This window comes from Carassius carassius, unplaced genomic scaffold (genome assembly GCF_963082965.1).
Source record: "Carassius carassius unplaced genomic scaffold, fCarCar2.1 SCAFFOLD_135, whole genome shotgun sequence".
Taxonomy (NCBI): domain Eukaryota; kingdom Metazoa; phylum Chordata; class Actinopteri; order Cypriniformes; family Cyprinidae; genus Carassius; species Carassius carassius.
The window spans coordinates 16,078-42,644 of record NW_026775018.1 but is presented as its reverse complement, the minus strand read 5'-3'; the positions used below and the strand labels follow the sequence as shown (position 1 = coordinate 42,644).

At 42.2% G+C, this 26,567-nt stretch overlaps 1 protein-coding gene across 1 annotated transcript; it reads left to right on the top strand.

The window, feature by feature from the left end:
* Nucleotides 1-1,251: 1,251 nt before the first annotated feature.
* Nucleotides 1,252-26,197, top strand: LOC132134199 (serine/threonine-protein kinase Nek3-like). The gene is made up of 9 exons (XM_059546992.1): nucleotides 1,252-1,297; nucleotides 9,179-9,303; nucleotides 9,579-9,675; nucleotides 17,374-17,468; nucleotides 22,613-22,696; nucleotides 22,786-22,853; nucleotides 22,987-23,022; nucleotides 24,431-24,485; nucleotides 25,169-26,197. Exons 1-9 carry the CDS (start codon nucleotides 1,252-1,254, stop codon nucleotides 26,195-26,197), a joined length of 1,635 nt encoding a protein of 544 aa, XP_059402975.1.
* The last annotated feature ends 370 nt before the right edge of the window (nucleotides 26,198-26,567 follow it).

Sequence of the window (26,567 nt, the reverse complement as noted above, 5' to 3'; positions counted from 1 at the left end):
TGACAGGTGGAGCTGGGGAGGGAGGAGGGTAATTCGCTCCTGAGAAACACTATAGCTGCTGATAATACTGAAGGAGCTTATATATGTGTACAGTGATAAGAGTCATATTCCTATAGGTAGACGTGGATCAGCTGAGAGTTAGCTGATGCTAGCTTGACTAACGTGACCTGCCAGAACTAACGCTACGCTTGATTTGTGCTCATTTGTGCACCCATGAGCTGCTGGTCTGAAAACGAGGTGTGTTCAGGCACATTGTTGGTGCGTTGCTATTTTGAGGAACTGAAATGGACTGAGCCATTGACCAACTGAAACCTGGTCTAAAGTCAATGGCGGAGAATTTTTTTAGTAATGTCGCGATAGTAATGTGAGCCTATTGGTGGGTCCACAACACATTTAAAGCGTAAATGCCATTTCAATAAAAGATGCGATGCTTGATTTGGTTTATATTTGCTTAATGCGCTCACGGCCACTTGTGGGCATAGGAGACAATACAGTACTTTTTCCCTATAACATTAGGTATTGCCTTTATAATGTGAATATAATTTAAATTTTTCCAATATTTAAGAAAGAAATTCAAATTGAGCTTTTCAGCCATTTTGACAGCCCTACTGCATACAATGATGTTGCTATTTGACATATTATTGAAATAGGTCTGGTGAGAGAGCATACCCATCATTTTTGAGACAGTTTTTTTTTTAAAGAATAGTTTAAGACTCAGATTAGCAACTAATAATTGTAGCCAATCATAATTGTTATCTGTCTGTCAATCACTGTGCTCATTTAGGTCTGCTGACATGTTGATGAGCGGAGGGATAGCTACTTACTGATTATACTGAGTGCTTTTTATTTAATAGTATTTTTTCCATTTTTGTTTCTCATTTAATCTTATTTAATCTTGTGTCCTTTGTTCCCTTCACTAATAAGTTAGAGATAAGAAAATGTCTTTATCTCAAGGTTTTTAACATCATGAAATGATGAAGCAGTTGATTGTTGCTGCTTAAAGTCAGCAGCTGTTAAAGTCCGACTGAGAACACAACTGAAATTACTAAATAAACAGCTCATTTTTATAATCACTTTGCCTCAGTTTTTGTATTCAATAATCTGAGTCCACTTTATTGCTAAACTGACCGAAAAAAGCCCAAATGTGCAGTGAATGTTGTTACGTGCTGCAATGTGTGACACAATCAACTGTTTTGTTTCTTTAAGTACTGAATTTGAACCTCTTGTCTTATTTTAATAACAGCATTAAACATGAGACAAAACGGTCTAAATGATAGCAGAGCAACAGAAAGAGCAGGTGAGTATAATAAATGCTCCAATAATGAATATGAGGGTCTTTTGTGATTTGCATATTATGAAAACATACTCGGTTACTAAACGTAACCTCGGTTCTCTTTAGAAGAGCGAACGAGTACTGCGTCTTAGCTAAGACGCTACGGGAAAAGTCTATTTTCACGAAATACTGAAGCAAAAAATTATCCTTAATTTTGTATTTTTGTAAAGCGCATTTGCAGCAGTACACAGCCATAGGCGAGACGGCTCGTTCGCTCATTGGCTTGCTCTGCGGCAACTGCACAGCCTATCGAGCGCAGGCTGATACAACATCAGACCAATAAGGGCTTCGCGCCCTTCTTGCCACTTCCCGCCGAAACGGGTGTGGCCCAACCTATAAAAGGAGCTCGAAAAGGCTGACTCACCTGATTTATTTCATCGCCGAAGCGAACCAGAGTGAATCGTACGCACGGCAGAGAACGCAGTACTCGTTCGCTCTTCTAGAGAGAACCGAGGTTACGTTTAGTAACCGAGTACGTTCTCTTACGAGAGCTCTCTCGTACTGCTTTTTAGGTAAGACGCTACGGGAACCCAATGTAAAACGCCGTGCGCGCAGGGATCACACACCAATAAACCTGAAGCAACGCCCAGGATTTACAGTGCACAGTTACCTGAGGGACTCACAGAGAGTCCAGGACAGGAGGGGGGAAGCCCTCCGTCCCATATCTAGCAACATCCGTAGATGCGGCAATATGACATCACACAGCCGAGGCAAGGCCTGACCAATGTGGCAATGCGGGTCTTACGCAATACTGCCCATATAACAGTCGGCAGCGCATAACGCTCACGAACTCAGAGTTCCCCTCAGGTCCCTGATTCGACTATACCGACAGCAGCCTTGCTTGCAAGGCGGGAACCTCCAGGTTATAGAACCTGATAAATGTAGACGGCGAGGCCCAACCTGCCGCCATACATATATCCTGCAAGGAGATCCCAGTAGACCACGCCAACGACGAGGCGACGCCCCTTGTGGAGTGTGCTCTGATGCCCAGCGGGCACTGAAGGCCCCTGGAAGCGTAAGCTAACGCTATGGCGTCAACTGTCCATCTGGATAGAGTCTGTCTCGAAACAGCCATTCCCTTGGAACATCCACCGAACGAGACAAACAGCTGCTCAGTCTGTCGAAAGGCAGCAGAGCGAGACACATAAGCTCTTAAAACCCTGACAGGGCAAACCGTGCCTAGGTTTGAGTATGACCTTTGAGTCATTAGGCCCAAACTCCAAGCACGACTAGCTCACCGAGAGCGCGTGCAGATCACCCACACGCTTCACTAAAGCGAGAGCCAACAAGAATACTGTCTTGAACGACAGATGCTGAAGGCTAATTGATTGGATAGGCTCAAAAGGGGGACCCTTCATGGCCTCCAAAACCGCCACGAGGTCCCACATAAGGACTGACGGAGGTCTGGGAGGATTCAGCCTCCTAGCTCCTCTAAGGAAGCGGATGACCAAATCATTCCTTCCTATTGACTGACCGAGCGCTGTTTCAGAAAACGCAGCGATGGCCGCCACATAAACTTTGAGCGTGGATGGGGCTCTCCCTTATCCAACAGCTCCTGTAGGAAGGAGAGAACCTCCGTCACCTCACAACTAAGGGGTGAATATCCTCGAGCTGTGCACCAGCTGGAGAACACCGACCACTTCGAGGCATACAGACGTCGTGTCGACGGAGCTCTAGCCTGATGGTGATGGTATTTAGCACTCCCACTGAGAGATCAGCGGGTAACCGTTGAGCGCCCACACATGGAGGGACCACAACTCCGGTTGAGGGTGCCAAATCGAGCCCCTGGCCTGCGAGAGGAGGTCCCTCCTCAACGGCACTTGCCACGGGGCAGTGTCTGCTAACTGCATCAAATCTGGGAACCATGGTTGGTTCTTCCAAAGAGGTGCTACAAGCAGTATTGAACATCTCGTTTCTCTCACCCGTTCTATCACCTGCGGAAGGAGGGAGATGGGAGGGAAAGCATAAAGCGGGCAGCACGGCCATTTCCGTGACAGCGCGCTTTCGTTCTTGGAAAAGAACGCGGGGCAGTGAGCGTTTTCGTGGGACGCGAAGAGGTCCACCTCCGCCCTGCCAAATCTCTCCCACAACAGCCGGACTGTTTGCGGGTGTAGAGACCATTCGCCCGTAGGAACATTGCCTCTGGACAGCCTGTCTGGACCCAGATTCTGTAGCCCAGGCACATGCACTGCCCTCAGTGAACGCACGTTCCGCTGAGCCCAAATCAGGAGGCGTTCCGCCAGCCTGTACAGGTTTCGGGACCCGAGACCGCCCTGGCGATTTATGTAGGACACCACAGACATGTTGTCCGAATGGACTAAGACGTGGTGGTCCTTGATTTGGGGACAAAAGCGCATCAGCGCGTTCTCCACTGCCAGCATTTCCAGACAGTTTATATGATGGAGCTTTTCCCGTTCTGACCACAGGCCAAAGGACGGTCTGCCCTCGAGCAGCGCTCCCCATCCTGATTGTATGGTATCCATACACCTGATTGGTACCAGCCGCTTGCTGTCCAGGGTTTCAGGGCTGTGACACAGCTATGATTGACCTTGAGACGCAGTCGGCCAGACACCCACGCTCTGCGCGGCACCCGCGCCTTCAGCCAGAGCAGCAGGGGGCGCATGCGTAGCAGGCCCAGCTGCAGAGCCGGAGATGCTGAGGCCATGAGACCCAGCATCTTTTGACAGTGTTTGAGCAACACGGTCGCGCCGCAGCGGAAAGAACTCGCTGCGCGCTGAATGCCCAACGCGCGCTGTGGTGACAGCCGCGCCGTCATGGAACACGAGTTCAGAACTATACCCAAAAACAGAATCGTCTGACTGGGGTTCAGCGAACTCTTCGCCCAATTGACACTGAGACCGAGCTTCTCGAGGTGATCGAGTAAAACGGCCCTGTGCTCCACGAGCTCTGCTCGTGATCGGGCCAGAACCAGCCAGTCGTCCAAATAATTCAGCACTCGCATGCCTCTGAGTCTGAGAGGAGCGAGCGCTGCATCCATGCACCTCGTAAACGTACGAGGAGCCACGGACAAGCCGAACGGCAGGACTGTAAACTGGTATGCCTGGCCCTCGAAGGCGAATCTCAAAATATCCCCTGTGATTTGACGCTATCTGTATTTGAAAATACGCGTCCTTCAGATCTATTGACATGAACCAGTCCCCTCTTCGAATCTGCGCGAGGAGGTTCCTGGTCGTAAACATTTTGAAACTGCGTTTCATCAATGCCTTGTTCAGCTGTCTTAGATCCAGTATGGGCCTGAGACCCCCGTCTCTCTTGGGCACCAGAAAGTATCTGCTGTACAGCCCCCCCTCGCTTTGAGCTCGAGACACAGGCTCTACAGCCCCTTTGCTCAACAGTTTTGATATTTCGGCCCGAAGTATGTGTGCTACTTCTGTTTTGACCGTAGTTTCGACGCGCGCTAAAAAGCACGGAGGGCGTCGACAAAACTGTAGCGAGTAGCCTCTCTTTATAATGCCTAGCACCCAATCCGAAACCCCTGGAAGCGCTGATCATGCTAGAGCCCTGCACGAGCCTCAAATCTAGGCCCGAGACCGGCCCTGGCCCGAGACGCTCAGGCCCTAGCCCGACCCGTGTCCGACAGCTCATCAGAATTATCAGCCGAGTCCGACACGAGCCCGTGTTTTTATTTATTTATTTATTTTATTACACAGCAGAAGCCTGCCCTATTTGCAACAATTAAAAAGGGGTCAGTTTTGTGTTATGTTTCTTTTCATTTCTTTATCAAGTTAATTTAGAAAAATGTTTGGAGCATTTTTTTTTAAATGAAGATTTACGTTAATCAGCCGAGCCAACAGCGAGTAGCCTAAAACATATTTAATCAATAAGCCTCTCAAATTAACGCTAATACTTCACTTGGCTACAATAAAATCCATAGATATAAAACAATTCAAGCATATCACACAGACAGTTAGTTTAATATATATTTATTTATTAAACCACAGTGAGTAAAATAAAATAAAAAACTGAAATACTGAGGCAGGCTCGCAACAGCGCTCGCAAACGAAATGAGAAATAGCCTACAATCTAAACAAATTAAATTAATAAAAAACAAACTTGCAGGTTATCTTACCTCAAAAATGCACCACAGAACATGTCCATTCTTTTTCCATTAGTTTCCAACAGTTAAACGAAAATAAAGTCCAGTCAAATGAAAAGTTAGAACAGTCTCTTACAGAGCATCGTGGAGAAAAAGAATAGCATCCAGAGTGGAAGGTTTTAACCCACTCCTCCTCTCTTCCATCACTCTTCCCGCTGCGCTGAAGACACGTTCGCTGCTGCTGATCGCGGGACACTAAACACTGAGCGAGCCAGTCTTGACAGTTGCGGTAGCAGGGTCTCGTGCTGTTTCCACCATAGCAGCACATCTCGTCCATCACCTTCCATGTTGTGATTGAGGCGCATGTATTGCTGTACTTCATCGTCGTCATCCTCGTCCTGCTCCACAATGTTTTCAAACTCGGCCAGCACTCTCTTCTTTGCTGCGTGGCCCGCAACAACAGGTGCAGACACAGAAATGCTCGCCGTTGCATGAATCATCATTTTATAATTATTAGTTGGCCAACTAGGCTATGATTAATACATTAATTTAGAGGCCTATAATAGCTACTACTACAATAAGTGGATATAAGTGAAGTATAATCGTGGGTCGCGCTGACGGAAAAGCGTGCGTGCGTGCGTGAGACTGTCATGTCAGTATGTCAGTATAATTATAACGGGTTGAATTATCAGATTATGAAAGTTATGAGGTTATGAAATGTCTGTTTGTTTTTCTATCGTCGACGTCAACTTCTCATTTTTTTTTATTAATGTATAAAAATATAAATAGAAGGATAACCCAAAAAAGGCCCGAAGCCCGGCCCACATGTGAGCTATAATGTGAAAATTGGGCTCGGGCTGAAATGCAGGGCTTTAGATCATGCATCTGCATGAATGGCTAAGGGCTGGATGCGTAGCGCGCTCTGTTGACTGGGCAACGGTGGCGCTCGGGTGTGCTGCGCATTTGAGGCGGGGAGCGCACTGATCACAGCGGGCAGATCACTCCTCCTCGACCCCGTCCCGGCGCTTAAACGACTGGGGGAGGGCTGAGCGGGTCCCGTGGGACTCGTGATGTCTGCGAGTAACTGTGTGCTGCATGTGTGCACATTTACCACTTTCAACTCGCTGTCTGCCTGTGCAGAGCGTACGTGCCTCGTTTTTACAGAAGCCACGCACCGTATGTGACATAGTGTATGTGGGCACTGGGGAGTGGGCACGTTTACTATGTGGCGCGCTCGACCGATCTGTGTCGATCTTATGTGCGCGAGCCCTGTGTGCAGTCACAAATGCGTCACTGCATTTATAGCACCATCGGCCGTGGCCGGACGAACGTGCACGGGTTTCGTTTTTACAGAAACCACATGACGCGTGTGACATAGTAATTGTGGGCACTGAGGAGTGGGCACGTTTACTATGCAGTGCGCGCGATCGACTTGGGTCGCTTTTATGGGCGCGGGCCCTGTGTGCAGGGCTGTGCTTACATGTGGAGATGGGCACTGAGGAGTGGGCATCGTCACTACATTTATAGCACCATCGGCCATGGCCGGAACACCAGAAATAACACTCTTTTCGTGAAACATCTGGGTAGCCGTGATAACGGCTTTTGTGTGCAGGCAAGCGGGCACTCGTGCAGGCTTGCGCATTGCAGAAGACGCTGAGGCAGTCACAATTCTTGGAACTGCAACAGCGGCGCGCTTGGGTGAGAGCTCGGCCGCAGCGGAACTCGTACACCGGCGCTTTCCTAGCAGTGCTAGGATGTTTTCGGGGCTTCTGGTTTCACCGCAATCCTCTGCCGCGCGGGGCGACGGCTGGAAGAGCGAGAACGGGGTCCCGAGCTGCGTTGCTGACGCTGTCGTGATGGCGCAGCAGGAGGCGGTGGGCGTGACTGAGAGCTCTATGGGGCCGGTCTAGAGCGGCTAGCTGCAGAACCGGAGCGCTTCGGCAAGAAGTGCTTGAACGCCTGCGAAGCTTTCTGGTCCTCTGCGATTCTCTCCACAAACTCGTTGACATGATCCGAAGACGCCAGCAGGAGTCAGCGGCGCGTCGAGGAACGCAGCGCGCTCAGACTCTTTGATGTCAGAAAGCGTCAGCCACAAATGCCTCTCAGCCACCGTAGCGGAAGCCATAACCCGTCCCATGGCCTGTGCAGCGGACTTAGCAGCGCGGAGGGAGAGATCTGAAGCACTCCTCAAGATCCGCGAGACAGATTGCTTCAGGTCCCATCTCATCCAGCTTGCGGAGGATATCGCCCTGGAAAATCTGCAGCGTGGCCATGGTGTGTAGCGCAGACGCAGCCTGCCCAGCAGCAGAGAAGATCCGTGCGAGCAGCGATGACGTCATGCGGCAGGCTTTGGATGGCAACACCGCCTTAGTCCGCCGTCCAGCAGAGGGCGGGCAAAGGTGCGCTGCTATAGCCTGTTCCACCGGCGGAAGTGACAGGTAGCCTCTGTTTTTAGCACCGTCCAGTGTGGAGAATGCTGGTGAAATAGATGAACGAACTCTCGCGGCCCTGAGATCCACTTCCTCGGAGGACGCTGCGGCAGACAGCGGACGCTGACCATCGGGAAGCGGTGCAGGGGAGGCCGGCGAAGCGGAGGGAACCGGCGAGCTCGGCAGAGCTGGAGGCGGTTCCGGTAGACGCTGCGAGCGTCGCTTCTTACAGCGCTGCGACGCAGCGGATGATGCAGGCTTCGAGAAGAACGCCCAGCGAGTCCTCAGAGTCACCATAGGCATTAGCTCGCAAAGAGGGCATCCGCCGTCAGCGAGCGCGAGCGCTGCATGGTCCACATCCAGGCAGGAGACGCAGATGACGTGACGATCTCATTCGCTGAGCGGGGCTCTGCACGAGCCGCACGAGGGCATCGTTAAAAAGACGCAGCTCTTTTTGTGAGTGTGCGTCGCAGGGCGAACACACACAGGATATAAAGATATAAGGATACAAAGGATATAGGTGCCGGACAGCGCAGCAGGAACGGCAGTGGAAGGCGGCGAGGCCAGCAGCTTCAGAATGGCTCGTCCCGCTGATATGCTTCTCAGACGGCGCTTGCTTCCTCCGTGATGCAGCGATGCGTGAGCTTCGCTGAAGAGATGAAAAATCAGGTGAATCAGCCTTTTCGAGCTCCTTTTATAGGTTGGGCCACACCCGTTTCGGCGGGAAGTGGCAAGAAGGGCGCGAAGCCCTTTATTGGTCTGATGTTGTATCAGCCTGCGCTCGATAGGCTGTGCAGTTTCCGCAGAGCAAGCCAATGAGCGAACGAGCCGTCTCGCCTATGGCTGTGTACTGCTGCAAATGCGCTTTACAAAAATACAAAATTAAGGATAATTTTTTGCTTCAGTATTTCGTGAAAAGAGACTTTTCCCGTAGCGTCTTAGCTAAGACGCAGTACGAGAGAGCTCTCGTAAGAGAACTGAGTCTTACTGGCCCTTTCTTAGCTGTGATATAGTAAAAACCAAGACTTCTCTCAACAACCAGCTTAATTCATTACAACAAAGAGAAGAGGACTGCAAGTGATCCTGTGTGTGTGTGTGTGTGTGTGTGTGTGTGTGAGTGTTTTAAATGTCACAGTTGTTTCTACCTTCTGATTTATTCACATAAATTGCATATAAATATGTATATAATATTATACATTTATATATTATTATGTAAATTAAATGGTAGTTTAATTTTTATCATATTTTGTTATAACATTGCACACCAAGAAATTCAACCACAACTATTTTGAGTAATATTTGTATTTATATAGTGTTATTTTTTCTAATGGTAATTTTCGATTTGAATCTTAATTGTAGAAGTGTTAAAAAAACATGAATACACCATAACAGAAGAACTTGGACAAGGGATTTCAGGAAGAGCATTTCTGGTGAAGAGTCCAGACGAAGATTTCCTGGTGGTCAAAGAGATCAACTACAGAGATGTAAGTACAATCAAGAATTTATTAAAGTATTGAATGTATTAATTATGGACGGCACTGTCATCTCACAGCAAGATACTCCCTGGTTCGATGTCAACAAATTGTACGTGTGTGTGAATGTGTCCCAACTTTTTCATAAAACCTGTGCCAAATCTAAATGTCTGAGTGAAGTGAACCCTGCAACAAGCAGAAATAATGCTAGAAAGATGGATGTATTGATTGAACATATTAATAGGATCTTAGATAAACATCACATAGATGAAATGTGTTCTTCGCAGAATGTGAATTTTAATCTAGACGCAGCCACAAATGAAATCAACATCCTGAAGAATCTGCAGCATGGATATATCGTCAGTTACGAGGAATCCTTTGAAGGTGTGTCTGATTAAATTATAGAAAGAGAAGTATGACAATGTTCCTTCAGTCTGAAAGTTATATATATATTTTTTTAGAAAGTATGAAACCTTTTTATGAATGTGAACAACTAGTGAATATGTTGGGTAAGATGAGGAAAGATGAATGATGTGCATTTACTTTTTATGTGTAATGCATACTTTTAATATGTACAAGATAAAACAAAAAAACAAGTCATTTTGACCTTGAATCAAAAGTGGTCAAAAAAAAAAGTTTTAAAAAAATTTTGGGGTTGAAATCTAAACAAGTAACAAATCCTTCCCTCGCGGGTCAATCCGACCCCCTTAGGAATGAATGAATGTGAGGAATACTTCAGTTCACATTCCAACTAAAAATGCTAAAACTACCAAAAAAACAATTTTATAATGTCTACATGATGTTTAGGACCCAGCTGAACAGCTCAATTGCTCCATATAGAGCTCTTAGCCCCTTTAGTGGCAAGAGTCATGAAATATCATTATATTATTTTATTTTTTCCCTCTGCAAAGACACCCAATGTAAGATATTTTGAAATGAATTAAAGGGGTTATGAATGCAAGGAATGTGCTTAAATGACTATTTCTTTATTATTTATTGATAAAATCCAGTAACTTAAGGGTAACTAAAATTAAAAAATTAAAGAATTGCATAAAAAATAAAAAATATGATCAAAATGAAATAATATAAACTTTCTGTAAAAAAGAATAATTTTACATTTTGACCTGCGATGGGAAGATTTGTTACTAAACGCATGTCAGGATTGTTGCAAAGGATCATAGATATATACACTAGATGTCGCCTTGTATACGGCAGTTCATTGGAACGAATGCGTCAATAGAGCCGCCATCTTGGAATAGGGGAGCCCCTCCTCTTTAATGCATCAGCGTCAATGTAGGCAAATGTCTAACGGAAATAAAATCACCATAAATCGTTATGAATGCGATTTTATAGTTTTTTTTTGGTTCTTTCCAACGGTCAGACATGTATTTATCATAGAGTCCAGAGAAAATTTAAGGTTTTGATATTAAGATAATCTAATAATTTTTCAAAATATAATGCTAGTGCTATAGGCCTATGTTTATTAGTCACATTCTTTCACTTGAGTAAACTTAGAATTAACTATCGCGCCTATAGCGAGAATTGCACATAATGGATTACATAATCAGAGAGCCTTTTTCTTTTCGTTTTGAATTATTTCGTTTAAAGACATTTCAACTTTGTGTATTTGATGTATTTCTCATGTCTGTGTGAGGCATACACTGAGTTTCGTTAAGTTCTCCAGTTCACGTACAATGCAAGTGACCGCGCGGGCGCCTCCATGATTATATTGTCTGTTAGTTATATTTGATCTGTTCGGTGTTTGCTGCTGATCGATTGCTCCTGTCTACCTACCCTGCTGCTTGCTCCTGTCTACCTTGCTGCTGCTGCTGCGTTGCATTAGTTTGCGTCTGTAAGATTCGTATCTTTCTGTTTTAATCATTACTTATTGTCATTTCTTGTTATCTTTACTGCTAAATATAACTTAATCAACATCACACATTAACCTGACACCACTAGCTTCAATCTAGCACAACACGCTAGCTTGTTAGCGTGCCATTCGTGCACTCTTTATTTATTTATTTATTTATTTTTTCTTTAGCTCGCTTGCGTCTTCCGTGCGCTCTTTATTTATTTATTTACTCTATAGCGCGCTCGCGTCTTCTGTGCGCTCTTTATTTATTTATTTTTCTCTCGCGCCTTTTACAAGTTCATCAAAAACCTGTGGTGAGTATCAGTCAACAGACACGGTGAGTCATGTCATCTCCTTTTATTGTCACCTGCACCTCATGTAACATGTATAGCATAGCCTTCTCTGCCAGCACAAGTTTTACATGTCATAAATGCAGGGAGATAGTTAGGCTGGCGGAGAAGATTTCAGAACTAGAAACACGCATCCAAACTTTAATCGAGGTTAATTGTAAGAGTGCAAGGGCTTTAGATACTGCTTTGGATGCGACTAGCTTGACCTCTGTACATAACACGGTTCCGGCTGAAGTAGAGCCCGTGCAGCAGGGCAATTGGGTGACGGTGAGACGCTGTAGTCGCGGGACAAAACACCGCTCTTCTGTTCCGATTACAACATCAAACAGATTCTCCCCACTCAGTGAAACACCCATTGAGAATTCTGTTGATTGTGAAACGGAACGGAACGTGAAAATAGAGACACCAGCAACCATAGTCACATGTTTGCCGGGAGCCAGAGTGCCTGACATCAAAGCAAATTTAAAAGTGCTGGCTAATGCTAATCGTAAATTCTCTAAGATCATTATTCACGTCGGCACTAATGATGTTAAACTCTGCCAGTCGGAGATCACAAAAATTAACATTAAAGAGGTGTGTGAACTTGCAAGTATGATGTCAAGGACTGTAATTTGCTCTGGCCCCCACTCCTGTTCGCAGGAGTGATGAGATAGTTAGTAGATTGTGTTCACTGAATCGCTGGCTGTCTAAGTTGTGTCCGCTTGATAATATAGAATTCATAGACAATTGGAAAAGTTTTTGGGGCAGACCTGACCTGTTGAAAAGAGATGGTATTCATCCCTCCTGGGATGGTGCTGCTCTTCTCTCTAGTAATATGGCTCATAGTCTTAGAGCTCAAACATGACAATCTGGGGCTCAGGTCAGGAAGCAGACAGACTGGCTAAACCGACCGTCTGCTAGCTGTCTCACCTCACCAAGGTCAGATAAATCCCATCACATAGAGCCTCTTTCACCTAGATATCATCATATAGAGACTGTGTCTGTTCCCCAAATTAGGACATACAAAAAACTCCTAAACCCATTTAAGGGTAAAAATTTAATTGATGTTCAACAAATAAAAAACAGACATAATATGAATAAACAAATGATAAAGCTTGTGTTTCTGAATATTCGATCCCTTACTTCAAAAGCACTTACTGTTAATGATATGATTACAGACTATAATCTAGATGTGCTGTGTTTGACAGAAACCTGGCTAAAACCAGACAATTATATTACTTTAAATGAGCCCACCCCGCAAGATTACTGTTATAAACATGAACCTCGCCTGAAGGGGCAAAGGGGGAGGTGTTGCTGTAATTTATGGTAATATTTTCAGAATTTCTGAGAAGACTTGTTTTAAATATAACTCTTTTGAAGTGTTGTTTCTAAATGTAACACTATCTAGTGTAAATGATAAATCACGTTTGAGATTTGTGCTGGCTACTGTATACAGGCCACCAGGGCACCATACAGACTTTATCAAAGAATTTGCTGACTTTCTATCAGAGTTAGTATTGGCTGCAGATAAAGTCATAATTGTTGGTGATTTTAATATACATGTGGATAACAAAAAAGACGCGTTGGCATTTAAAGACATTCTGAACTCTATTGGAGTTAGACAACACGTGTCAGGACCTACTCATCGCCGTAATCATACTCTAGATCTAATATTATCACATGGAATAAATGTTGATGCTGTTGAAATTCTGCAGCAGAGCGATGACATCTCAGATCATTATCTAGTCTCGTGTAAACTTCATTTACCGAAGGCTGCAAAGTCGACTCCATGTTACAAATATGTTCGACCTATCAATTCTGCCACTAAAGATTACTTTATCAATAATCTTCCTGATCAGTTTCATCATCTTAGCATCCCAGATAGCTTAGAAGAACTAGACTATTGTGACAGAAACTTTTAACTCTCTCTTTTCCAGCCATTTAGACACAGTTGCTCCCTTGCGCTTAAAGAAGATTAAAGAAAATAGTCCAACGCCGTGGTACAACGAGCACACTCGGGCCCTTAAGAGAGCAGCTAGAAAAATGGAGTGCAACTGGAAGAAAACAAAACTAGAGGTATTTCACATTTCATGGAAGGAGAGCTCGACTACTTACAGAGAGGCATTAAAAGCTGCTAGATCTGCTTATTTTTCAACCCTATAAGAAAAAAATAAAAATAATCCTAGGTATTTATTTGAAACAGTGGCTAAACTAACAAAAAATAAATCTTCAACCCCAGAAGTTTCTAAGCAGCACAGCAGTAATGACTTTTCTGAACTTCTTTACTAACAAGATTGATAATATCAGGGAGAAAATTATAACTATGCAAACGTCCACTACAGTATCGCATCAGGCAGTGCATTGTAGTCTCCCTGAGGAAAAATTTGATTAATTCGTTGCTATAGGAGAGGAAGAATTTACTAAACTCGTTAAATCATCTAAATCAACAACATGTATGTTAGACCCTATACCGACTAGGCTACTGAAAGAGATGCTTCCAGAGGTCCTAGATCCTCTTCTTAATATCTTTAATTCATCTTTATCATTAGGATATGTACTGAAAACCTTTAAGCTGGCTATGATTTAACCGCTTGTTAAAAAAACGCAACTTGATCCTACAGAATTAGTCAATTACAGGCCGATCTCGAATCTACCTTTTCTGTCAAAGATACTAGAAAAGGCAGTATCTTCACAATTATGTTCCTTTTTAGAAAGAAATGATATCTGCGAGGATTTCCAGTCAGGATTTAGACCATACCATAGTACCGAGACGGCTCTCATTAGAGTCACAAATGATTTGCTCTTATCATCCGATCGTGGTTGTGTCTCTCTATTAGTGTTACTCGATCTTAGTGCTGCGTTTGACACCATTGACCACAACATTCTTTTAAATAGACTTGAAAACTATGTTGGGATTAGTGGAATTTCACTAGCATGGTTTAAATCATACTTATCTGACCGTTATCAGTTTGTAGCAGTAAATGAAGAGATGTCTCATCGATCAAGTTCAGTATGGCGTACCACAAGGCTCAGTACTAGGACCGTTGCTGTTCACTCTGTACATGCTACCATTAGGAGATATCATTAGGAAGCATGGAATCAATTTTCACTGTTATGCTGACGATACTCAGCTCTATATTTCTTCACGCCCAGACATTAACGGAATGCATAGCTAATATAAAAAAAATGGATGACTAGTAATTTCCTACTACTAAATTCTGAAAAAATAGAGATTCTAATTATTGGACAAAAAACTTCCTCACGTAATAACCTAGAATACTGTCTAACACTTGATGGCTGCTCTGTTAAGTCTTCGTCGTCGGTTAGGAACCTGGGTGTGCTCTTTGATACCAATCTTTAATTTGAAAGTCATGTGTCTAGTATCTGTAAAACCGCATTTTTCCATCTTAAAAATATATCTAAATTACGCCATATGCTCTCATTGCCAAATGCGGAACAATTAGTTCATGTGTTCATGACATCAAGGCTAGATTATTGTAATGCTCTACTGGGTGGTTGCCCTGCATGCTTAATAAACAAACTACAGCTAGTTCAAAACGCAGCAGCTCGAGTTCTTACCAGAACCAGGAAGTATGACCATATTAGCCCGGTTCTGTCAACACTGCACTGGCTCCCTATTAAACATCGTATAAATTGTAAAATATTGCTGATTACTTACAAAGCACTAAATGGTTTAGCTCCACAGCACTTGAGCGAGCTCTTAACGCATTATAGTCCTTCGCGTCTATTGCGATCTCAAAATTCCGGCCAGTTGATAATACCTAGAATATCAAAATCGACTGCTGACGGTAGATCCTTTTCCTATTTAGCACCAAAACTCTGGAACAGTCTTCCTAACATTGTCCGGGAAGCAGACACACTCTGTCAGTTCAAAGCTAGACTAAAAACACATCTCTTTGACCTAGCATACACATAACACATTATAGACTTCTATAATTCCATATTATGCTGCATAGATTAGTTCAACCGGAACCGGAAACACTTTCCATGAATCCAGATGTACTCGTTACATCATAAGAAGAATGGCGTCTACGTTAATATTAGTCTCTCTGCTTACACCGAGGTTTACCGCAGTCCGCCGGATCCAGGCCATATCCAGATCCGATGAAGGACCTGCGGCTGGACACGAAGACAACGCAGTACTGAAGTGTCAACCAGTCTCTCCGTTTCTGAAGTGAGGTGTACTCCAGCTGTATCCAGATCAGACGGTGTATCTGCACGTGGACCCAACCATGACGCATCCCGGAAGTGCCGGCCTCATCGACACGACCAATCTGACTTCTGACCCGTAATGCTGCCTGGATCATAATCATACACTGTTCGCTCGTTGGCCTGAGGAGAACTGGCCCCCGACTGAGCCTGGGTTCTCCCAAGGTTTTTTTCTCCATTCTGTCACCTGATGGAGTTTTGGTTCCTTGCCACTGTTGCCTTGGCTTTGGCTTGCTTAGTTGGGGACATTTAATATTCAACGATATTATTGATCTGCCTTATTAGGGTAGACAATGATGCAATTTTCTTCTAGAAACAAACTATGTTGTATTATTAAAATTTTTTCAATGTGAAGCTGCTGTATTGTAAAAAGTGCTATATAAATAAAGGTGACTTGACTTGACTATTAATTAGGCCTAAATCCAGGCAATTGTTTGATGAAAAAATGATTAAAATTAAGATACAATTTATACAAAACGAAATTCACTTTAAAGAAAGGCTTTAAACAGTTGACATTTTCACAAATTCCAGTGTCATTCCGCACCTCCATCCCCAGGAAGAAACAAGCCCTTGAGCCCACTGCATCCTTGTGCAAAACGTACACATACATAGGATTTGTGGAATTCTATGTAAAAGAATGGATGTACTGTTTGAAGATTGACAGGGAGAGGACAAGCATACTATTAGGACTGTAGGACTGTAGCCTACTTACAGGTAACAAACGCCACACTGTTTTTTTTTTTTTTCTTAAAAGGTTTGAGTACAATCGGTAAAAAAATCAAAAGTTAGGAACAACACAGCACAACACAGCCAAAAGTGGGTATTGAGAATCAACTCCTGCATATTGTACATTTTAAACACAAGGGTGATTTCAAATAAAATCTAAAGTGTACAGCACATTCACAATTAATTTTCTGTGCGAGAATCACAGTTCATTTTCTTCCTCCAAGCAGAAAAAACAACTTGACTACTACCATCCACAGAGTAAATGTAATCCCCTGCTGTCTGGTTTAGATTTTGTTCGTGTGAACATCCATAGGCATCACAAAAGTCCGGCATCATCCATGAATTTGAAGTACAGGCGGAGAAAGCAGCATTACCTAGCTAATTCTTATGCACATTTGACATATCTTATGACAACATCTTATGACAAGACCCCTGTTCTAAGATGGCGGCGGTTTTGACGCATGCTTAGAACCCCAAGGCGACATCTAGTGTTTATGTCTATGGCAAAGGATGAAGCGAGGACTCAATTTGCAGAGGTAATTGGCTTTTACAAATAATGACATAAAAAAAAAAACACTACCCCGAGGGGGACAAAAGAAAGTGTAGATTTTTGTGTCACCAAGGCTTTATTTATTTGATAAAAAAATACAGTGATATTTGTGAAATATTTTTTTACTGTATAAAATAAGTGAATATTTTATATGTGAATATATTGTATGGAATTTATTCCTTTGATCAAAGCTGGATTAATAGTATCATATCTCTATTACTCATGTGCCACTGCAGACTGGAGTAATGATGCTGCTGAAAATGTTTTGGAAATGAGAGAATTTCCAAACGTTTGACTGGTAGTTTATACATATGTAATTGCCTATATTTGTAAATGAAGATATTCAATAATAATACATCATTGTTTTTATTTTTTGGATGTTTTTTATGATGAAGAATCTGGGTACTTTTACATTGTGTCGGAGTACTGTGCAGGAGGAGATCTCAAAATGAAAATGCAAACACAAGAAGGAAGTTTTGAAGAAGAACAGGTAAGTGTTATATGCACTCAGTTGAGTCAGAGAGAGCACATTCGCTCTAGAGTTGATAATTTTAGTATGTGATGCTAATTGTTGCTTTAATTATATTTTATGATGTATTTTGTCAAAAGTATTGTAAGCATTATAGTTTGTTTCTGATGTAGTAACAAACTTAATCTTAATTTACTGTTGTATGTTGTGCAGGGAAAGAGGTTGAATCCAAATCGATAAACCTTTGAGATACAAACACAAGGGAAAATACATTATTGGTCAGCGCCACCTATCGGTCAGGCATGTAATAGCCAAAGGCAATCGTCGTGGTTATGTACAGTACCCTTGTTCCCCGAGGAGGGAACATGTCGTAAGTCAAGACTGACGAATGGGAATCACTTGTGAGAGCCAATTGTAACAGTAAAATACAGACGGAAGCAATTGCAAGTAAAATGATGGTTTATTAGAACAGTAGTTCACTCAGGCAAAACTCAGTATAGACGAAGTCACTCAGGGATGTACAGGAACCCGCAGGCATCCGTGAAGGTCAGCTCAGGAACAACAGACAGCAGGAGAGCAGTGACGCAGGGACCGTGATGAGTGAAATCCAGAATGAGTGAAGCGGTCGAGTGAGACTAAAACGAGCCAATGCACATTGGCACGCGATAATTGCATCAGCTGCTGTGCATCGCAGCGTGAGCATATAATGTGCGTCGCATATTCTTGTCTTTCTGCTGAGGAACCGGACCAAGCTCAGCAACTGTGGTGAGGGGACTCGCGTCTCTGTTCCCTCCTCGAGGAACGAGGGTTACCATACGTAACTGAGACGTTCCCCTTAATCAGTCACTAGGGAATAGGGATATCTACCAAACGTCATGATGATAGTGCAAGCCGGATGTGAGCACTCACATTCTCATTGAAGGCACAGCAACATGAGCTGTGCAAACAGCTGTTTTGCTCTCTGTCAAATCACGGCCAGCGCTGTCTGTGCTGTAACACCAACACCAGCTTGAAGACATGTTTTCCTGAAGAAGAAGACTCGTCTTTTGAAGATAAAACACTCTCAGATGAGATTCCAGAGCAGGAACTCATTATATGCTCGCGATGCACAACAGCTGATGCAATTATCGCATGCCAATGTGCATTGGCTCGTTTAGTTTCATTCAAAGTAGATATGCTCTCGCAAGCGATCGCCATTCGTCTGTCTTGACTTGCGTAGTAGTGACTGACGAAGGGGAACAATTGTTTTGCTTTCGGTGTGAAAGCACCTTAAGACACTTTGGTTTCTATGATACAGAATATCAGATGAACTGTTACTAACATCTGATTTCACAAATAGTTTGTTTTTATATATAAAAATAAAAAATTTCAAAACAATGTAAAGTACATACTTGTTTTGGATGAATGTGCTTGTATTGCCATTTGTTATCGTTATAACACAATGTGTCGGTTGGGTGACAGTGATGAGCACAGCCTTTTACACAATTTTACATCTCTCAGCGACCAGGAAAAAGCTTTAAAACAAGCTGTGCTTCTTTTGAAAGAATGGAAAAAATACGCTAAAAACACTTTTGTGGACAAGCAACCTTAATGTCACATTTACTTCAGAAAAGTTATCCAATGATTACAGTTTGTTAGTTAGCTATAAAATACTCCAGAGAAGAGCTAATATCACTCAGCCATGTTAATACTCAACTCTGAATGATACATTTTTGGGTAAACCACTTTTTTTTCACTATGGTAGACTAATACCAAATAAAACAAATACAATTGTAACCTGGGTGAATTTGAGCAATTGAATGTAGTGTAAGTAGACTACTTACTAGGCATGTTATGTTTAATGAAATTCACAAATCTCAATATATGTTGACTGTTTCTTTAAAATTCAATTTTGTTATTTTGTTTGGTTGAAATGTACTTGCAGGAAAATGTGGTTTTTACAAGCAAGTTTGATCATTTATTTTGTTATTGGATAAGAGATCACAAAGCCCACCTCCTAGAAAGGTATTCTTGACGTTGATTGGCTGTTGTGAGAGAGAGAGACGAGAGAAAATGACAAGCTAAGTGAGCAGATAAAACAGAAAAATCCAGATCGGATTGATTTTACTATATAGTGTTTTGTTTTACTAACTAACCGTTAGTAAGTGATTTGTGATTACTGTTTAAGATCAGTGTGTGAAAGACACATGTTTTTTTGAGTTTAACGTGACTTCAAAACGAAGACAGCATATTTTTGTTTTGCCGCGATGGTTGCGAAATGTGAGTGAGAGCGAGATACAATCTCCGGAACTAGACGGCAGTTTAGCGCTACGTTTCTGAGGCAACTTGTTGTAAAGTCATAATCACCATAAAGAATGATGACTAACCAGATAGCGCTCTGAATTACCGTGAGGTTCAGAGTTCCTCTGGCTATGTGGGACACGCGGAGTTTGCTTTAAAGGCCACAACGCACACAAGCAATGCTACAGGCCTGCAACGCAGGGGGAAAAGCGCACACGTGAGACTGTCCCCCCTTTTCCACCAACAAGAACCGGGTGCTGGTTAAGAGCCAGAGCCAGAGCTGGTTCAGAGTTGGTTCGACTGACGAGCTTACTAAGAACCGGCTTGCCTTTCCATCGGCTAGAGAGCTACAACAGAGCCAGATCTTACGTCACTGTATACGTCTCATGTTGCCCAGCAACCGATAGTGCGGTAGCGCCAAACACAAACACGCCAGGCTTGTTCGAGATGCATCGGCTTCTCGCAGATCGATCGCTTATGACATCAAAGCACTGCGATAGCGATCTAAAAGCACAACACTCCTGCAGCTCCGATCGGTCCTCGCCGCTCCGAATCCGATGCAACTCGAACAAGCCATCAACAATAACGGACGTTGCAATACTATGGATGCTCATGGGTTTGCAAAAATATATCGGAATCCAATGCGTTCGTGCAGGTCGCCGTAACTTATAGACGGATATTATAATCGAGCTGCTGTTAGCTCAACTAGCTGCTATTAAAAAAATGGCGGTCACAAGTTTCTATTCGTCTTGTTGGTCACGGTAACCCCGCCCCCAGCCCCTGACGCAAGCGGTTCTTTCTTGGCTCCGTTCTAGACCCTGCAATGATTTGGTGCTACTTAAGAACCAGTTTTAGTGGTTCGGAGCTGGTGCTTTGGCGGTGGAAAAACAAAGAACCGAATTGAAACTAGAACCAGCACCAGCTCTGCCTTGGTGGAAAAGGGGTATGTGAGAGAGAGTGTGTGTGTGTGTGTGTGTGGGCCCACGATTATTTTATTATAACTTTGGTTCATCTGAGTAAGAGAGTCCATTTGTCATTTGTTGTTTTGAAGGGTGAATTTATGTTGTTAAAAACCAAACTACATATGCAATTTGTCATTTGAGATACTCAAGTGATTTATTTGTGTTGCTTTGAGTGACATTTCCTCAGTTACATATGGGAGGTGTTTTGAGACCCTAGGGAAATTGTGAGTCTTCTATTTGCAGATCGTTATTTTCATTCTATATTCAAATATCTTTGTTTCAAATTGTTACGAACTGCTCTAAGACAAGGACTGAGATCCAAATGCAACTTTTAATAGGCAATCCAAAGGCGTAATCCAAAGTACAGGGCAGGCAAGGGTCGTACACTGGCAGGCAGGCAGTGCAAACAAAAAAAAACAAACAAACAAACAAAACAGGCAGGGACCAGAGGCAAAAGAGTAAACCAGGGAACAGGGCAAGACATCCGAAAACCAACAACCAAGAAACAATAAACCAGGGAAACCGCTCGGAATTGCAGTGTAACACTTAAACAAGACTTCGCGGTGAGTGAATGAATGAACATGGTATAAATAGACTGAGACTATCAGAATGATAAGACACAGGTGAATACAGTGAATGAGGTACAGGTGAATGTGATCAGTGATAAGTGATGATGAGTCCGGGCAGTGAGTTATGGGAAATGTAGTTTGTGAGTGATAATAGTCTTATGTGGAGTGCCCTCTGGTGGCTCTCAAGGACACTCCAGCTGGTGACCGTTACACAAATTAATTTGTAATTGTTTATTGTGAAATCACGGATTAATTTCCTTACTTTGGTTTCGTATTTTAAAACCACACTAGGTAGGAATTCCGTTTTGGTCAAACAACGACCCCTAGAGTCGCTGTGGACTACTTGTATTTAACGTAACTGTCGTAAATACCACTCACACAGAGCAGTCTCTTCACTCACGGCTTGATCCCCTCCCCCCTGTATACTGGTCCCTGTTCAGTTGGATAGAAGCTGTAATGAGTGGAAATAAGGTGTGTCCCCTTTAAGAGCTGCACGCGCCCTGTTTAACTGACTCTGCACAGTCTGTATTGTGTGTGGGCCTCGAACACCCCGTTAGCGGGTTGTTTCTGTTTGATACTCATTATTGTCCTATTTTTGTCTATCAAGTAATGCTGTGGACGATAGAACATGTGACAGACTATTTTCTAAGTCTATGGTGACAGACAGTTACACGAGTTTGATTGGGGAATAAACACAAAGCGTTACAAATCGCCGGACATCGAACAAGCACCGCTAGTCTTCGAAGATGTCTAAGTTAAGTTACTAACGTTAATCCATCAACAAGAACGCCAGGTGCTTTTTAGCTCACACCAACCAGTGAAAGCTTGTCCGAGTGATATACAATATAAGCAATATAGTACTTACGTATAAGTCCAACAGCATGTGAGGGGGAAGTTGGGGGAAGTGAGGTAGCCTATGCCGTAAAGCAGTCGAATTTTAGTTATTTTTGCGCTTGGGTTACTACCCGAACCCCGAAGTTTAAAAGTACGATTAAAAAACGATACAGACCGCGTCAGGCTATGGAAAGATGTGTCATTTAACCTATTGTAAGTCGATGTACCATCACAAGAGTCTTGGAAATATATTATGAAGGTTGAAAAGTTAACTGGTGATGCTTTAAATAATGGTAGTGATGTTGTTAAATACTCATTTTGAGTGTTTTTATTTTCTGTGCACCATATCAATAAGAGGTTTAAAAAGTTTGAGTTGAGTTTTAAAAAGCGTTCCCAAAATTAGTCGAGAGACAAAATAAAATAACCCGTATGATCACTCTAAATATCTCTGAAAAGGAGAACCTTCTGTCTGAGTAGGGTGTTACACAATGACTGCTTTCTTGTTTTTTTCTGTGTGCAGATCCTTGACTGGTTTGTTCAGATTTGTCTGGCTCTGCAGTATCTCCATAAGAACAATGTTCTCCACAGTGATGTAAAACCACAGGTAGACATTGACAAAAGTAATTTTATAATGTATTAACATAAAAGCCAAATGTGTTTGTTTTCATGTGATGATTTCTGGTGTTCTTCTAGAATGTTTTTCTTACTGAGGATGGTTACATCAATCTAGGAGATTTTGGGTGTGCAAAAGTGCTGCAAAGGTGAAATTAAATAGTAATAGGATTTTTGAAGAGATTTTGTCAGTTCCATCCATTTTAATTTACATGTTTGATTTTTCTTTTTAAGAGCTGATGAATATGCAACATCGGTTGTGGGTGCAGAGCACTATTTCAGCCCAGAAATCTATGAAAACAGACACAATTCAAAAAGGTATGCTTTTTGTAAAAGATATGGTAATACATAAAGTGCGGCCTGGTTCCACAGACAATTTTAAATGAATCCAGGATTTGGCCTTAGTTCAATTAGGAAATTTAAGTAACTTTTATAAACATAAAAAAAAAAACATTACTGGTGTGCATCTTGAGACATGTTTAAGATATGCTTTCAGTTAAAACAGCTCAATAATGCATTTTAGTCTGAGACTTAAGCATTGTCTGTGAAACTGGGGGTAAAAGAACATGAAAGTTAAGCATTCAGATGAAGGTCATCCAAAACAATACAATTTACTATATGTAATGAGTGGCTGTTATAATAAAGCACAAAATTAAGAAAAGCTCTAGTCTTTAATCCAATAATCCATTCACATTTAATCATTTAGCAGACACTTTTATACAAAGCGACTTGCAAATCAAACTAACAATGGGAAACAATGTGTAAGTGCTGTGACAATTGGGTTTGGGGGTTTGTTAATAGAGCTTATAGTTTTAATGATGGGTAGGGTCAGTTGTTGGGGTGGGATACGTGATCTTGTCAAGAATAGAATAGAATAGAATAGAATAGAAATAAGTTGCAATATTAAAGGTTTAGTACACTTTCAAATAAAAAATTCCTGATAATTTACTCTCCCCCATGTCATCCAAGATGTCCATGTCTTTCTTTCTTCAGTCGAAAAGAAATTAAGGTTTTTGAGGAAAACATTCCAGGATTTTTCTCCATATAATGGACTTCAATGGTAACCAATGGTTTGACGGTCCAAATGTGAGTTTCAGTGCAGCTTCAAAGTCTCGACATGATCCCAGTCGAGAAATAAGGGTATTATCTAGTGAAACAATCGCCCATTTTCTAAAAATAAAATTATATACTTTTTAACCACAAATGCCCATCTTCTACCATCTCGTGAGATGTGCCGCACATTAGGCCATTGCGCTGGAAAGGTCACGCAGGACGTAGGCGGATATACGACCCAGTGTTTACTTAATTTCTTTTCGACTGAAGAAAGAAAGACATGGACATCTTGGATGACATGGGGGAGAGTAAATTATCTGGATTTTTTTATTTGAAAGCGAACTAACCCTTCAATGAGTCAGGATTTGATGAAAATCATGCACCTCGAGACATTTCTTGAAAATGTCTAAAGATTCAGAGTAGACAGGAGAACCACAGGGAAACAAGACCAGTGAACTGAAACAACACCAAACTCAAAGAACACAGGGCTTACATACACAGAGTATGACAATAACTAATATAATGGGGACAGGTGTAAACTAATTAACAATCAAGGAGATTAACTAGAACACAATCTAGCAGGCAAACAGGGAAAACTAAATCTCAATGAAAACAGAACATAGATGTGACACTATATCAACTGAAGTAACTAACTAAATTATACTGACTTTAGTGACATATGGTCATTGGGATGGTTGCTTCATGATCTCTGCATGCTGGATGTGTGGGTGAGTATATATTTCTTTTCTAAAAAAACAAAACAAAAAAAACATCTATTCTTTGTGAAAAAAGTGGGTCTCCAATGTTGGGTCTCTATTTTCTAATGTATGGTCAGTTAATTGATTTAGCCATAGGATTATTTCAATTAGCATTGACTTGATTTAATGCACTGATGGACTGGCCATGTGTACAGGATGTGTTCTTGTCTATGGCCATACGAACACATCCTGCACACATGGTCAGTCCATCAGTGCATTAAATCAAGTCAATGCTAATTGAAATAATCCTATGGCTAAATCAATTAACTTCAAAGTGTACAAAGAGAACAGTCCTAACCTATTTTAAGATCTTGGTAACTGCTATGGAGGAAAATGTTGCTATTTGTATCAAAAGGAAATATTAGTTTACATTTGCACACACAGAAATCTTTTTTGCACACTTATTTTTATTCCTCTGCATTTATCCTCTTCTCTAGCTGGCTATGTGTATAATAAGTCTGGAATTGTGTCCTACAAATACTGTTGGCTTTGTTTAACAAATTGCCTTGATATTATATGGCAAGTTACTTTGGACAAAAGTGTCTGAATTATAAATTCAGTCACAAAAATAAAGGTCTTAGTTTTTTATATATATTTTTAATTTGTAATAATCTAGAAGTTAATCAAACTTTTATTTTTCCTTTATCTGACAGTCAAACTTCATAGAGCGCCGCCGTCTACATGCCAATAGCTTGGCAGGAACCGTACCTGAAATCTCAGATAGCTACTCGAATGATCTAAGGGGATTAATCTGTGAAATGCTCAGCCGTGACCCTCATATGAGACCTTCAGCTGATGAGATTCTGGCAAAACCATTCCTGAATGTTGCAGTAAATATAAATAGGAGGATTCCAGATGCACTGCAACGAAACTTCTTGACTTCCATCAATAACTTTAATGAGGCCTACAGGAGGCACTATAACGACTTTGAGACTGTAGTTAGTGAGTTGAAGACAATAACAGATTCACTAGAGGAGATACACCGTAAATGCACTGTAGGCAGTCTGACCGGTTCAGTGATCGGAGCCGCTGGAGGAATCACTGCATTGGTTGGGGCAATTCTAGCACCGTTCACATTTGGAGCGTCTCTGATTGTAGCAGGTGTTGGGATTGGTGTTGGAGTTGCAGGTGGTCTAACAGGTGCTGCATCCAACATTACCAATTCAGTGAAACAAAAAGCACTCCGTGAGAGGTTTGAAAGAATTCAGCAAGACTACAAAAATGCAAGTGAACCGATTCTTATGTCACTCAAAACACTGAGAAAGGTAATGAGAAAACTTACAAGGTTCCGTGATTTTGTCCGCAGCTCAACTCTTGATAATGTGCAAATGTCATGGAGAATAGGCAGAACCACAGTAGCAGGTGTCACAGAGTTCGTGACTCTTGGAATGTTGGCAAGTTTCGGCAGAATTGCTGTTCAGTCTGCCGGTGTCGGGCGAGCAGTAGCAGCAGCTTCAGGAGTGTTGAGTGGAATCTTAGTCATAGCTGACATCGCCTTCATCGTGAAAGATTCCAGGGAGATTCACCGGATGAGACAGGGAAGAGTAGATGATCCAGAAAAGGTAGAATCCCCTGCACTCAAAGCCATCGCGCAGATGAGGAAAACACATACAGAGCTTTGCGAGGCCTTGAGAGTAATTCAAGAAACAAAAAATGAATTGCCAATGGTGGCAGAAATATAGTTTAAACATGTAAATATGATACGAGACTCAAGCAACATTCTGATTTATATGTAAGCTTAAGTGAAGAAAGAGGTTTTTGCAGAAAACAATTTTAATGTACAGTTGCACCGAGCCACACAATAGAAGAGATATGCGATGTGTGAAGTCAGACTTTTGCAGTCATTGTATTTTATAACTATCAAATTATAATAATTGCATTGATTATATGTATGTATATGCACAGGAAAACTTCTCTGAAATGATTTTGTTCTAAAGTTAATTAATTTTGTATTTCTCAATATTTGTGAACAGCACATCTGGGATTAGTAATTTGCATAAACAAACCCAAATAATCTCCATATAAAGGTTTTTGTTTACAGCCTTTCATCAC

What these genes read in the sequence shown, in the direction of transcription:
- LOC132134199 (XM_059546992.1), top strand. Translation starts at nt 1,252, where the DNA reads ATGAGACAAAACGGTCTAAATGATAGCAGAGCAACAGAAAGAGCAG. An exon ending in TGTGCAAAAGTGCTGCAAAG is followed by an intron (nt 22,854 to 22,986) that starts GTGAAATTAAAT and finishes GCACTATTTCAG; the next exon opens with CCCAGAAATCTATGAAAACA. An exon ending in TCTGCATGCTGGATGTGTGG is followed by an intron (nt 24,486 to 25,168) that starts GTGAGTATATAT and finishes TTTATCTGACAG; the next exon opens with TCAAACTTCATAGAGCGCCG.